General features: G+C 41.5%; 1 protein-coding gene across 2 annotated transcripts; it reads left to right on the top strand.

Annotated features, from left to right (window-relative positions):
• Positions 1-3,997: 3,997 nt before the first annotated feature.
• On the top strand, positions 3,998-12,317 carry LOC123099192 (putative disease resistance protein RGA1). 2 transcript variants are annotated; one of them, XM_044521357.1, is made up of 7 exons: positions 3,998-4,697; positions 4,901-5,227; positions 5,770-6,879; positions 8,385-10,248; positions 10,397-10,508; positions 11,038-11,187; positions 11,947-12,317. In XM_044521357.1, the coding sequence occupies exons 2-5, from the start codon at positions 4,934-4,936 to the stop codon at positions 10,450-10,452; spliced, it is 3,324 nt and encodes a 1,107-aa protein (XP_044377292.1). In that variant the 5' UTR covers positions 3,998-4,697; positions 4,901-4,933; the 3' UTR covers positions 10,453-10,508; positions 11,038-11,187; positions 11,947-12,317. The 2 variants fall into 2 exon arrangements, with proteins under 2 accessions (XP_044377292.1, XP_044377291.1); XM_044521356.1 differs by having other exon boundaries at positions 3,999-4,697; positions 8,385-10,508.
• Positions 12,318-12,542: the final 225 nt, after the last annotated feature.

Genomic DNA, 12,542 nt, shown 5'->3' with positions numbered 1-12,542 from the left:
AGTGTTCTCAGAAATTAGCTATCATGTGTGAAGATTCATGGCTTTCAAGCCAAATGATCAATCTTATGGCCACATTCATGGCATAGTTTGTTCTAATGATCTCATATTGTTCACAAGGGTGCATCTTGGAATGGCAAACAATGTTGCCTAAGGGAGTTTTCATTTTCTTTGGACGAAAAATCAATTTTCCATTTTTTGAGTGCCCAAAATGAGTTTTTTTGTGAAGGACCTACCATATATTTGTTGCAATATTGGACCAAATCATTTTTCTAAAATACTAGGCCATATTTAATGCACAATTGACAAAATGGTTGGGTGTCAAAAGTTTTTATCCACCTCTAGTGAAAAAGACAAATTTCTGCCGATTCAGCAGGAAGCGGGTCAAATTTGAACTGCAGCTGCCTTATAGTTTGCTCTTTATTTTTTTCCAAAAATCATTGATAGATACATAAGTATATATGTAATCATAAAGACATGGTTTGGTGGCGATACGTCGAGGTTTGGACTGTGGCCAAGGGCCCCAACTCCAGAGCGCGTAAACTCGCATGACCGTCGCGTGGTCACCGCGTGACCGTGGCATTGCCCTGCATTATGGATGGCATAGGCATGTCTAGTGGGTTGGGAACTCCCCAGGTAGGTGCTATGAAGAAAATGACAACAGAAGAATCTAACGAGGAGACCGAACTATGCTCAAACATGAATTAGCAGCCAAGTGTTTGATTAGCGGTACGGGAAATGCACAAGGCCAATGGGCGTGAGTTTTGGCTGAGGATGATCATCTACTAAGAAGATTGTCTTCTCAAATTTTCAGCTCAAATGGAGGAGGCTAGGTGTCACTTGCTTTGCAACGTACCACACTAGACAAAAATATGAATGTTGAAGCTAGACTCAAATGAATGAATGGATTGATCTGAAATTTGGAGGAGGATAATAATTTGGGCATATGAAGGCACTTTAAAATTTTCATACCATTTGGATAAATAAAAACGGTATTTCCTTCACATTGCTCTCCACTGAACAGAAAATTGGAAAAAATGCTGAGGGAAATTGGCTAGAATAAATGAGCTAAAATTTGGTGGAGGGAGGTTCTATGGGCAGGGTCATGTCATGGTAAATTTTCAGCAATTATAAATTAACATAAAATATAGTTGCTTCATAAACTGAAAATATCACCAGAAACAAAGATTGGATGCTGAGCTCACATGTATTGTTAGATGGGGCTAAAATTTTGTGGAGAGCTATGATTTGGGAATATAGAAGGTGTGGCAAACATTCAGCTCATTAGGATATGCCTAGGTAGTACTTCCTTTACAACAGTTCGAGCTGAACAAAAACTTTGGAAATTTGCCGAGGAAGATTTACTAGGCAAATGGAGTTGAATATTGTCATGAGGCAATGATTTGGATAGTAAAAATGCCCAATTGTTTTGGGAATTTTGGGAATGACATAAATATAGGTTGCTTCACAACCTAGGGCCAAAATTGACACATGGACATGACAGATAGGCAAAACTGATGAGGTGGCGCCTAGTCATAGCAATCCACCACAATTTACAAGGTTATGACCATCTATATTGGTCGTGATCAGCTAGAAATAAGGCAGCGGACCAGTGTTGTCTGCTTTATGAACATTTCGTGTAAGGAAATTACAACCTTTCTGACCAAAATGGTCGTTATAGTTTAGGGTTTGGAGCCCCCGAACAGCTTTTGACCAATTGGTCTCAAATGGTCATAGATTTATGACCAATTCTTCCAGGGTCACTGACAGAAGGTCACAAGTTGACATATTTCTTGTAGTGAACTCGCATTGTAGTTTTGTGTAGTTATCCTGGTTGCAAGTCCACTCTTAACTCGCAACTGATATCGTAGTTTTGTGAAGTTGTCCAAATTGCAAGTCCACCCTCAACTCGCAACAGGCCCGTAGTTTGTTTCTTTCCAGTTGCAAGCCCATCTTTGACTCACAACTCACCCTGTGTTTTGTTTTTTTATCTCAGTTGCGGGTTCATCCTTGACTCGCAATTGGGCTCGTAGCTCTTTTCATCCCAATTGCAACTTGATCGTTGACTCACAACTCAGATCTACTTTCGTAGGTGTCCTAGTTGCAAGTCCAGCATCGACTCGCAAAAGGCTCGTAGTTATCCGAGTTGCAAGTGTACCCTCGACTTGCAACTCGAGTATGTGTTTTTGTTTTCATTACAGTTGGAAGTCCATCCCTGACTCGCAACTCGGCCTATAGTTTGTTTCATTCCAGTTGCAAGTTGACCAATGACTTGCAATTGGGCTCATAGTTTCGTAGTTGTTTGAGTTGCAAGTCGACCCTCAACTCGCACATGGGCTTGTAGTTGTCCAACTTGCAAGTCTACCATTGACTAGCAACTGGGCTTGTAGTTTGTTATTGACCCAGTTGTATGTCCACCCCTGACTCGTAAATGGTATCATAGTTTTTGTGTAGTTGTTCCAGTTGCAAATCTACTCTTGACTTGCAATTAGGATTGTAGTTTGTCTCATTCCAGTTGCAACTCCACCCTTGACTCGCAAGTACGATTATAGTTTATTTCCTCCCAGTTGCAAGTCCACCATTGACCCGCGACTAGGCTCATAGATTCGTAGTTGTCTCAGTTGCAAGTTCACCCTTGACTCGCAATTGGGATCATCGTTTTGTTGTTCACCCGGTTGCAAGTTAACCCCACCCCCCCCCCCCCGACTCATAACTGAGTCGTTTATTTTCATCCCAGTCGGAAGTACACCCTCGATTCGCAACTGAGTTGTTTGTTTTCATCTCAATTGCAAGTCCACCCTTGACTCGCAACTGGGCTCATAGCATCGTACTTGTTTGAATTGCATGTCAACCCTTGACTCGTAATTGGGCTCATAGTTTTGTTGTTGTCCCAGTTGCAAGTTCACCCCCGACTTGTAACTGGGCTCATAGTTTTATTGTTGTCCCAGTTGCAAGTTCACCCCCGACTCACAACCAAGCGTGTGTTTACATCCCAGTTGCAAGTCCATCATTGACTCGCAACTGAGCCGTTTGTTTTCATTCCAGTTGCAAGTCCACCATCAACTCACAACTTGTATAGATTTTGTGTACTTGTCTACGTTGCAAATCTACTTTCGACACTTGTTTTAAATTTGTAAAGATTTTTAAATTCATGAACAATTTTTAAAATTGATGAGCATATCGTAATTTTGTGAACATTTTTTAAGTTCTCATATATATTTTAAATTCATGAAAATAATTTATATCACAAATATTTTTTTCCAATTGTGAATATAATTAAAATTCATGAACATTTTTCTAGAATTGATGAATTTTTTAATTCACTTTTTTTTCAAATTCTAGATTTTTTCCCAATTTTTGTTTTTAATAGTCATGAGCATTTTAAAATTCGTGAACATATTTTGAAATTCAAGAACATTTTCCAAAATTCACAAATATTTTCTTATAAAAATAACTATTTCTACCCCAAATATACTAATTTATTTGAAAATGGAAAATAATAATTTGACGAGCACACATGCATGCCATTATTACATGCCCATACACACAAGTCAGACTTGCACCCGTCTCTTGTCCATTCACATGACGTGAAGCAAGTGCGACGGGCGTGGTTTTGGTCTGTGTATTTATCTGTTGTTTCGCTGTTCTTTTGTAACAACAAGGTCCAGCCCGTGAACAAGAACAAGGTCAACAGACAAGGTTAGCATGCTTCTTTTACAGCCATCAAAGGGCCCGTGAACAAGCACAAGGGGTCACGGTGGGGAAGGTTCTAATGGGCTGTACAGGGAGGCGCACAAAAAATAATAATAATAATAAAAACGATCAAAAGGGACAAGAAATAGGGAAAGACGTCTATGGATGGTCCACAAACAGTTGTGATGTCATCTTAGATGTTATCTCACATCTAGATGAGATATAGACAGACCAAAAAGAAATACTAGTTCGGTTGCAGAAAAAAAAGATATTAGTTCCAGCTCGCGTCGATAATTCCAGAAATTCTAGTCCGTTGCAGCTCCGCCGCTGTCCGCGGTTCCAGCATCTTCTCTACACGGTTGTAGCACCGACTCTGCTGGTTCCTTCCAGCAAATCTCACTTTGCAAAATCCGCTGCCGTTTGTTTCCGAATTTTTTTATTCGTCGGTTCTAGCTTTTGATTTCGTCAGTTGCAGCGTGTTACTCAGCCGGATGCACAGCAGAGTAGGACTCGATGTGGTTGGAGGTGGAAGAAAGGTACGGATAAGTCGAGAGATATCTAACGGAGAAGAAGATGGGCAGTTGCACGGGGCCCACCATGAACGCGTGAGACGTGGGGAGCAGTTTGCCTCGGCCGGCCAGGCCTGAGCGAGCGCGGCCGTCCGGCCGGCCGTACATAAAGTATAGCTGGCTGGTTAGAGCTGCTCTCGTACTCCATCCGGTTCATCTGTTGACTTTGACGTCTCCTCACCGCGCTCGCTCTGAAGCCTGCTCTACTTGCTCCCGGCCGGCGGCCGCCGCGCCCTCGCCATCCTCCGGCCGCTACCTCGACGCCCTCGCCATCCGGACCGGACCCTGTCACGGGCCGCCACCCCGCTCTCGGCCTGGGCGACGACCCAGTCGTCGTCTCGCCTGGACCCGGCCGCCTCCGATCGACCTCGTCTCACCTCGCCGGATCCCGCCGCTGCCGACATCAACCAGGCCGGATCTGTGGAGAGCCGTCTACAGGTGCATATCCCTTACTCTACCTTCTTCCTTGCAAGCGCACGGCTTCCGTTGCTCTGCACTTCTGCCTGTCCAGTTCCAGTCCTGCCTGCAAATTTAGCTGCTGGCTATCTGCAACTGCAAGTTAATTAGTGATATCTGTAAAGCAGGTCATGATTGATACTGCAGTTGCTGATTCAATTTTTTTGCTTCCAATGCTTTGGTAGACTGAAAAATCCCCAACCCGGCAGACACGAGCCATGGCGACCGTCGGGGCGGCGCTCGGGGGCATGCTCGCCTCAGCCGTCATCAAGGTGGTGATAGGACAGATCAGTTCTACCATCGCTGGGGAGATCAACCTGCATAAGAACATAAAGAAGGATCTGGAGAAGATGAAGATGACGCTCGAGTCAGTGGAGGCCGTGCTCAGCGACGCTGAGAGGCGTTCTATCACCGATAACTCGGCGCTTCTGTGGCTGAAGCGGCTCAAAGACGCCATGAACGACATCTCCGACATGCTTCAAGATTTTGAAGCTGACACCAACTTCAACCTGGTATGCAAGATTCTGTTGATTTGGTTGCCATCAATCTGGATCTGAAGGCTGTTTTTTTTTTCCCCTAAGAGATGAACCGAGAAAGCTTGATTTTTTTAGGTAATGAATTAGATCTGGAGTAGATTTGAGTCTCACCATTGGAGTTGATATTTAAGTCGATGTTATGTAAAAGCTATATCTGCTTGTTGAGCGGCTAGGGAGTATGACCTCAAAGAGCTAAGCAGGAATAGAGACACAGCTACGTCTTCTCCACGCATAAATAAATAATAAATGGAATTGCCACTGTATAAAAGTTCTAGTAGGAAACAAACCATCAAAGTACTACTACTATTTCATTATTACAGTCTTATTAGTATACGTGCATTAGTTCCGTATAAAGGGTCTTTGTAACCGCCGAAAAACAATGAAAATAACTAGTCGGTTTAGCCTTATATACTAACTTATTTAAATTACAACGGGGCTTCATAAAAGAGTTACCGCTTGTTCTTTCAAAGCCTTCCATGCTACTAACAATTCACATTGCATCTCTGCATCTCTTGCAGTTGGCAAGTACGATGAAGAAGATTAAGATGCCACACAAGATGAAGGAGATGCAAAAGCGCCTACAGAAGATAACATATGACCGTAACAATTATCGTGTTCTGCCAGAAGCTCGCAGCGAGGAGCAGCTAGTTCGTGATATCCGGGAAACAGCAGGGAATGCGGAGGAAGCAGAAATCATCGGGAGGAGTGAAGAAAAACTGAAAATCTTGGCTTGTTTATCTGAGAACAGCACTCAAGGCACCACCATCTTTCCCATATGGGGCTTTGGAGGCATTGGAAAGACCACCTTGGCAAGATCGGTTTTCAACAATTCCCAGTTCAAAGAATACTATCGGGTGTGGGTCTATGTGTCCCAGACATTTGACTTGAAAAAAATTGGCAACATTATAATATCGCAGCTGTCACAGCAGAGCCAAATATCTGATTTACATAGTATCCATACTCGTCTTCAAGAGTTGTTTACTGGTAAGAGGATCCTGATCATTTTGGATGACCTGTGGGAGAAGCATCCTTCTCAACTAGAACAATTGAAGGCTATGCTGAAGCAGGGTGAGGGGAGCAAGGTGATGGTTGTGGTAACCACACGCGAAGAAAACATTGCAAAGGAAATTGGTACTGTTGCTCCATACGAATTATCTCCCTTCACCGATGAAATGTGCTGGGATATTATTAAGCAAAAATGCAACTTTGAGGCTTGTCCTGACAAAGAGCGTTTGGAGCCGATTGGGAAGGAAATTGCAAAGAAGTGTGGAGGTGTGCCTTTAGCTGCTCAATCACTTGGACACATGTTGAAATTCATGCCGTGTGAAATGTGGGATTCGGTTAGAACCAATCATATTTGGGAACTGTCTATTTCCAAAGATACACCAAATACACATGAAGTGCTGGCATCCTTGCTGTTAAGCTACAACTTCATGCCTCCACGCTTGAAGCTATGCTTTGGTTATAGTGCAATCTTTCCAAAAGGTCATGATATTATTGAAGATGATCTAATTTATCAATGGATTGCTCTTGGATTCATAGAGCCATCTAGTGCGTTCTCTACCTGGCATGTCGGTCAAAATTATTTTAGGAAGCTTCTGGAGATGTCTTTTCTTCAACATTCAAAGGTGAGTTACACCATACCTACACAAGTACTAGTTGTCTTTTTTTATTTAATATATTGAACTAAAACTCTGGTTGATAGTGAACTTTTTTTAGAGATGTTGAGAATATTTTCCTATGATTCCGTTGCATGCAGTATGTTGGAATAACTACTTTACTACTTCAGTTTTCAAAAACAAAAATCGATGTGTTTAACTACTTTACTACTTCCGTTGAAGGCAGTATATTGAAAACTGATGTTTAAAAGCGCACGTGCCCCTTTAGAAAATTATAGTCTTTGTGTGTGTGTGTGTGTGGGGGGGGGGGGGGGGGGGGGGGCTGAGTACATTACTAGAAAGGGCCACAAGGGCCAGTTTTACAATAGAGGGCTCACGCGCGAGGAAAGGTAAGCTGCCAAGACATAGCAGCGACCTTCTCAGAGGGATCTTTCAATCTAAAAGTCCAAAGTGTGAAGTCGTTGATGATGTTCCTAGTGGTAGTGGAGGGTCGGTGGTACTTGTTACGGAAGACATGAGCGTTCCTAGAGTCCAAAATCTTCCAGAGCATGGAGAGAGCCACCAATGGCCAAATGTTGCAGTCGAGGCCGATCTTCACATTTGCTCTTTGATTACTTTGCACAACATTATTTTACTTATTAGATCAATATTGCAATGGTGCGAAGCTGATGGCCCTACAACTCTAGCAGTGTGCTTGTAGCGCCTCGTTGGGCTCTGAATCCGGCGACACAATTGCAACTCATCTTCCCCGTGCAGCATTTTGTTTATTATTGATTTTTTTGCCTGAGGAACAGTTGGTGTTTTTTAGTTTTGTATGCATGAGGCAGTCAAATCAGTTTCACCGCAGAACCATTCAAGCCATTTTGCTCATCTCAAATCCTTGCATTAAGTATATATGTTCTTAACTAAAATGTGTTCTTGACGGTGAATCTGGGCAAGCTGCTGTGTTGAGGGACTTTTCAAGTTTCAAATTTCTTACAGATCGAAAAGATTTCTTACTCGGTCTAATTAATTTGCTGCACCTCGATCAGTTTTCATTGGACCTTACAACCAGTATACAACTGTTACACACTGTATTTCATATTTTAATTGTAGAAACCAAATGTTAGTGTTATGTTGAATTTTTTCTTTATTGTAACTGTACTGTGTCGGTAAGAATATAAATAATTTTAAAATGTACTGCAAATCAACATTTTATCAAAATTATACAAAATATACGAAAAAAATTAGTGTTCATGTTCTTGATTTTACTTATTATTTGTCCCTTATTTCATAATACACAAATGCACTAGATGAAAATGGCAATAGATTTAACAAATAGTCATCTTACAAAAGAAACAGATGTAGAAGAAGTAAAAAAAAACCAATACATCAGCTGGAAACACACGGTACAGTTATAACCTCTGGATTACAGATACATATTAAAATCCAGTCAGTAATTCGCTTAACTCAACCTCACATCAGTAATTGAATTTTAACTGTTAGTCTTACACTATTGTATATTATTCTTGTAGGCTGACAATAGAACTCTCAAAAGAAAACATGTTCCAAGGTTCACTATGCATGACCTGGTGCATGACCTTGCAAGATCGGTCATGGCTGATGAATTTGACTTGGAGGGCCCGAACTGCCGTTATGCATGGCGGACTCGCGCAGATTTTAAGCCATTAAAGCCATCCACGACTTCACCTGCAAAGCTAAGGGCGCTGCATATTATGGACCATACCTACACAAGAATTCAGTTCCATCATGATGTAGATTCACCAGCTAAGTACATCCATGTCTTAGATTTAAGCACAGACTGTTCCCATGAGTTGCCAGATTCAATTGGTCAATTTAAGCAGTTGAGGTATCTTAGGGCTCCATCATTTCAGGGTAGAATGAATCCAAGGTTTTTTCGTATGCTCTCAAAGTTGAATTATCTCAACCTTCATTGCTGTCATGAGCTCTCAGCATTGCCAGAGTCGATTGGCGAAATGAAATGTCTGATGCATCTTGACTTATCACGTTGTATACACCTACAAGAACTCCCATTGTCATTTGGGAATCTCAGAGAGTTGCTATATCTGGATTTGTCAAACTGTAATGGTCTTTTAGGGATACCCCAAGCTTTGGGTGGCCTTAACAAACTCCAACATTTGGACTTATCATCATGCAAAAATCTCAGAGGGCTGCCAGACGTCATCCGCAAGCTCACTGAACTCTGCTATTTGAATCTATCAGGGTCCATGCATCATATCTTTGACAGTTCATCAACAGATCAAGCTGAGAGTTTCATTCACTATATCTGCATGCTTCCCAATATGAAGCAGCTGGACTTGTCTTCCCAAGGTGAATATTCTCTTAGTATACCAGATAGTGCTAGCCGCCTCAGCAAGTTGGTCCTGAATTGGTGCCGCCATGTTACTAGGATTCCAGAATGTGTGGCTAAAATGGATAGGCAAAGCCTTTTTGGCTTGTTGCCGGAATTTTTTGTATATTCAGATGCTACTGAATCTAACAGCAACCTTGGGTTGCTTGAGCATATAAATCCTGAACAGCTGTGTATCAGGATGCTTGGAAATGTGAGGTTCTTGGAAGAGGCACGCATTATAAATCTGCGTAAGAAACAGAGAATTGGGGAACTGAGATTAGGGTGGCTCGAAGATGCAAAGAGATACGTGGACGACATGGAGTTGCTGAGGGAGCTAGTGCCACCAACCACTCTGCAGAGGTTTGAGATATCTGGTTATAGTAGTGTGAGCTTTCCGGACTGGCTAATGAGTATCAGAAATTATCTCCCTAATCTTGTGCGCGTGGAGATGTCTAATTTGCCAAACTGTAACAGTCTACCACCCCTTGGCCATCTACCAAATCTCCGAGAGCTTATTCTGGGTGCGATGAAAAGCCTGGAAGAATGGAACATAGCATACTCGAATGGCGAGGATAGTCCGGATGAGCTCATGTTCCCTAAGCTTGAGGAAGTGATTATATATAATTGCCCCAAGTTGAGGATAAAACCACACCTTCCTAGAGCTTCCTCTTGGAGTATAACAAGAAGTGATAGTGTGCTTATCTCATGGGGAGAGAGCGTGTCACACACCGGTGCTTCCTCATCTTCTTCTCCAGTATCCACTACTCTGGAAGTTACAGGCAGCAAGTTGCCTCTGCAACAGTGGAGTTTGCTTCACCACCTACCTGCCCATAGTGATTTGGATATCTATGGTTGCAGTGATTTAGCAATCTCACCAGAGATCATCCAGGCCCTCCACTCCCTCAAATCACTGAAACTGGATATACGAGACTCAGACCATGCAGAACTGATCGAGTGGTTCACATACCTCACGTATCTTCAGCAGCTGTCATTACTGAACTACAACAAGCTAGAGGAATTGCCCGGTAAGATGAGGCAACTCACACAACTCCAATCATTAACACTGTTAGAATGCAGAAGTATGACATCATTGCCAGAATGGTTAGGAGAACTCACCTCTCTCACAAAACTTGAAATTGTGTGTTGCCCTGGCATCACGACTTTGCCACACAGCATACAACAGCTCACAAACCTCCAACAATTGGAAATTCGTGACTGCCATCGATTAAGCATGTGGTGTGAAGCAGAGGAAAACAAGATCAAGCTTGCTCATATAGGACAAATGGTATGTGCCCTGCCATACTATCTGTCATATACATATTGCACTTGGTTTTGCACTGATCACGTATTCCCTCATCCATAGTACCACGTTCTCTTTTTCTGTTCTGTACTTCCTTGATGGATTTTCTTGCAGAAAATGCTTTTAGGAAGTAAAGTAATTCTTCTTTTCCCCAACATATCCTTGTTATTGAAAACATCAGAAAACAAGAAGGTGGTTTTGATGTTAAAATAAATAGAAGGAAACACTCCTATGTGTACCAAAATATGTGTTTAGGAGCTTCGAAAGAAATCGCAACGAAAATTTCTTTCTTAAAAGTAAGAACGAAAATCTGTATCAATACCTGTTTCAGATTTACAGGACTATTCTTTCATCCAAAATGCCTTGACTTTGTACACATCAACCTGCGTACATTGATTTACACATAGCACCGAATTTTGTTGTTGATCAAACATGTTCCTTCTGTGTAATGCTTACGATTCATGTGAACACAAATTTATGTTAATCATAGCATTGACTTTGTATTTTTCTGCAGCGTACTGAAGACAAAGCCACTCCGAGAGAGCCAGGGGAGCAAGCAGAGCCAGCAGAGCCGCAACATAGTGGCCGTATGAGATTCTGAGCTGTCAGTAGCAACGCCAATGTTAGCGAAACCGTTAGTAGCTTCAGCAGGGTTTCTAGAAAGGTAACAGGTTCATTTGACACCTCGAACGAGATCGTGCACCCTTTTCTTATTTATTCGAAAAATACTAAAAAAGATTATAAAGTGCAGCCGGATAGATCCAATCTATTCTTGAAATAGACAACTCGCACATGCTCGCTTTCCAAAAAAATCAAAACACCAACCACTACAGTTGCATTTATTAGATTTGTTGCTATATCTGTATTAAGCCTGAAACTGCCAGCGGATGGCCAGTGAGTTAAAAAAACGAAAGAATGGGTTACATTTTTCATATGCTCTCCTCTTATAGATAGGACGAACAAAGAACAAAGTTTTTCGATCACTTACTTCGCTCGCCCTTTTTTGATTGTTTTTTAATGCAAATAGATTCAACCTAGTAATTTCTTTTAGATTCAGTCTTAGGTCTTGTTTGACCGGTGAAAGACTTCCTTTATTGAAATGTTCTGTTCCCAAAATTCCTAACTTAAAAGGAAAAAACTTTCCACTTTCCTAAACTAAGGACGGGAAATAAGAAGGGGAGCATATCTTCTAAATTAATCATACTCAACGGGGTATTATCAGTCCTGATAAATAGATAATTCGAGAAGTAATAAATGGGAGTAAATTAAATAAAGTATTAATATAATTGGAACCGCGGAAGCAAATACCAATTTACTAAAAAAAGAAAAAAGTATCTAATCGAAATCGAATGGTCCACGCCCCGATTTGATGCTCACCCTGGATGGTTTCTAACGACTTCATATAACCTCCTCTTTTCTGCAGCATGGGTCTTCTCGCGTATATGTATGTATATGAATATAATGCTGCTTGGTGAAAATACAAGTGCAGCAGAAGTCGACAGTCCTGCATCCGCATTTCAACTGGAGCTACAGGTTATGTATGTATATGGGAGACTGCTGTGTTCTGCATGAATTCAAAGTGCCGGGATTTTTGTATATTACCTTTGGCAGTAAAGATTCTTGTACTCTGTTATCTACTGCCCTTAACAAAGATAAAGATAATGCATTCTTAGAAATAGCGCTTGTTATTTCGTTACTAGTTCTGGGGTCATAGTGCTAGCTGTTTGTCTGCTTGATTGATTGAATGAAATGTATTCTCACTTATTTTATTGAAAGGAGCGATTATGATATCTATATAGCCTGTTCTGATACAACCTAATTGATTCAACTGAATCAAAAGAAGGCCTCGCATTGTTTCAAACATATGTCAATCTTGGGACTCTGTATCCTTGTGACCATGTATTTTTAGTACTGATTGTTGTAGTTGATTCATGTCAGGCATTAATAAAAAAGTGAGCATTTAGCAGCAGAATTACTTACCAATGCAATTCTGTACATCCAGTATGCCATAATAGGAAT

The sequence above is a fragment of the Triticum aestivum genome, chromosome 4D (assembly GCF_018294505.1).
Source record: "Triticum aestivum cultivar Chinese Spring chromosome 4D, IWGSC CS RefSeq v2.1, whole genome shotgun sequence".
Classification (NCBI taxonomy): domain Eukaryota; kingdom Viridiplantae; phylum Streptophyta; class Magnoliopsida; order Poales; family Poaceae; genus Triticum; species Triticum aestivum.
Note: the sequence above shows the minus strand (reverse complement) of the source record. Positions and strands in the feature narration are given on the sequence as shown.

What these genes read in the sequence shown, in the direction of transcription:
- LOC123099192 (XM_044521356.1), top strand. Translation starts at nt 4,934, where the DNA reads ATGGCGACCGTCGGGGCGGCGCTCGGGGGCATGCTCGCCTCAGCCGTC. An exon ending in CTTTTCTTCAACATTCAAAG is followed by an intron (nt 6,880 to 8,384) that starts GTGAGTTACACC and finishes TTATTCTTGTAG; the next exon opens with GCTGACAATAGAACTCTCAA. An exon ending in TTGCTCATATAGGACAAATG is followed by an intron (nt 10,509 to 11,037) that starts GTATGTGCCCTG and finishes ATTTTTCTGCAG; the next exon opens with CGTACTGAAGACAAAGCCAC.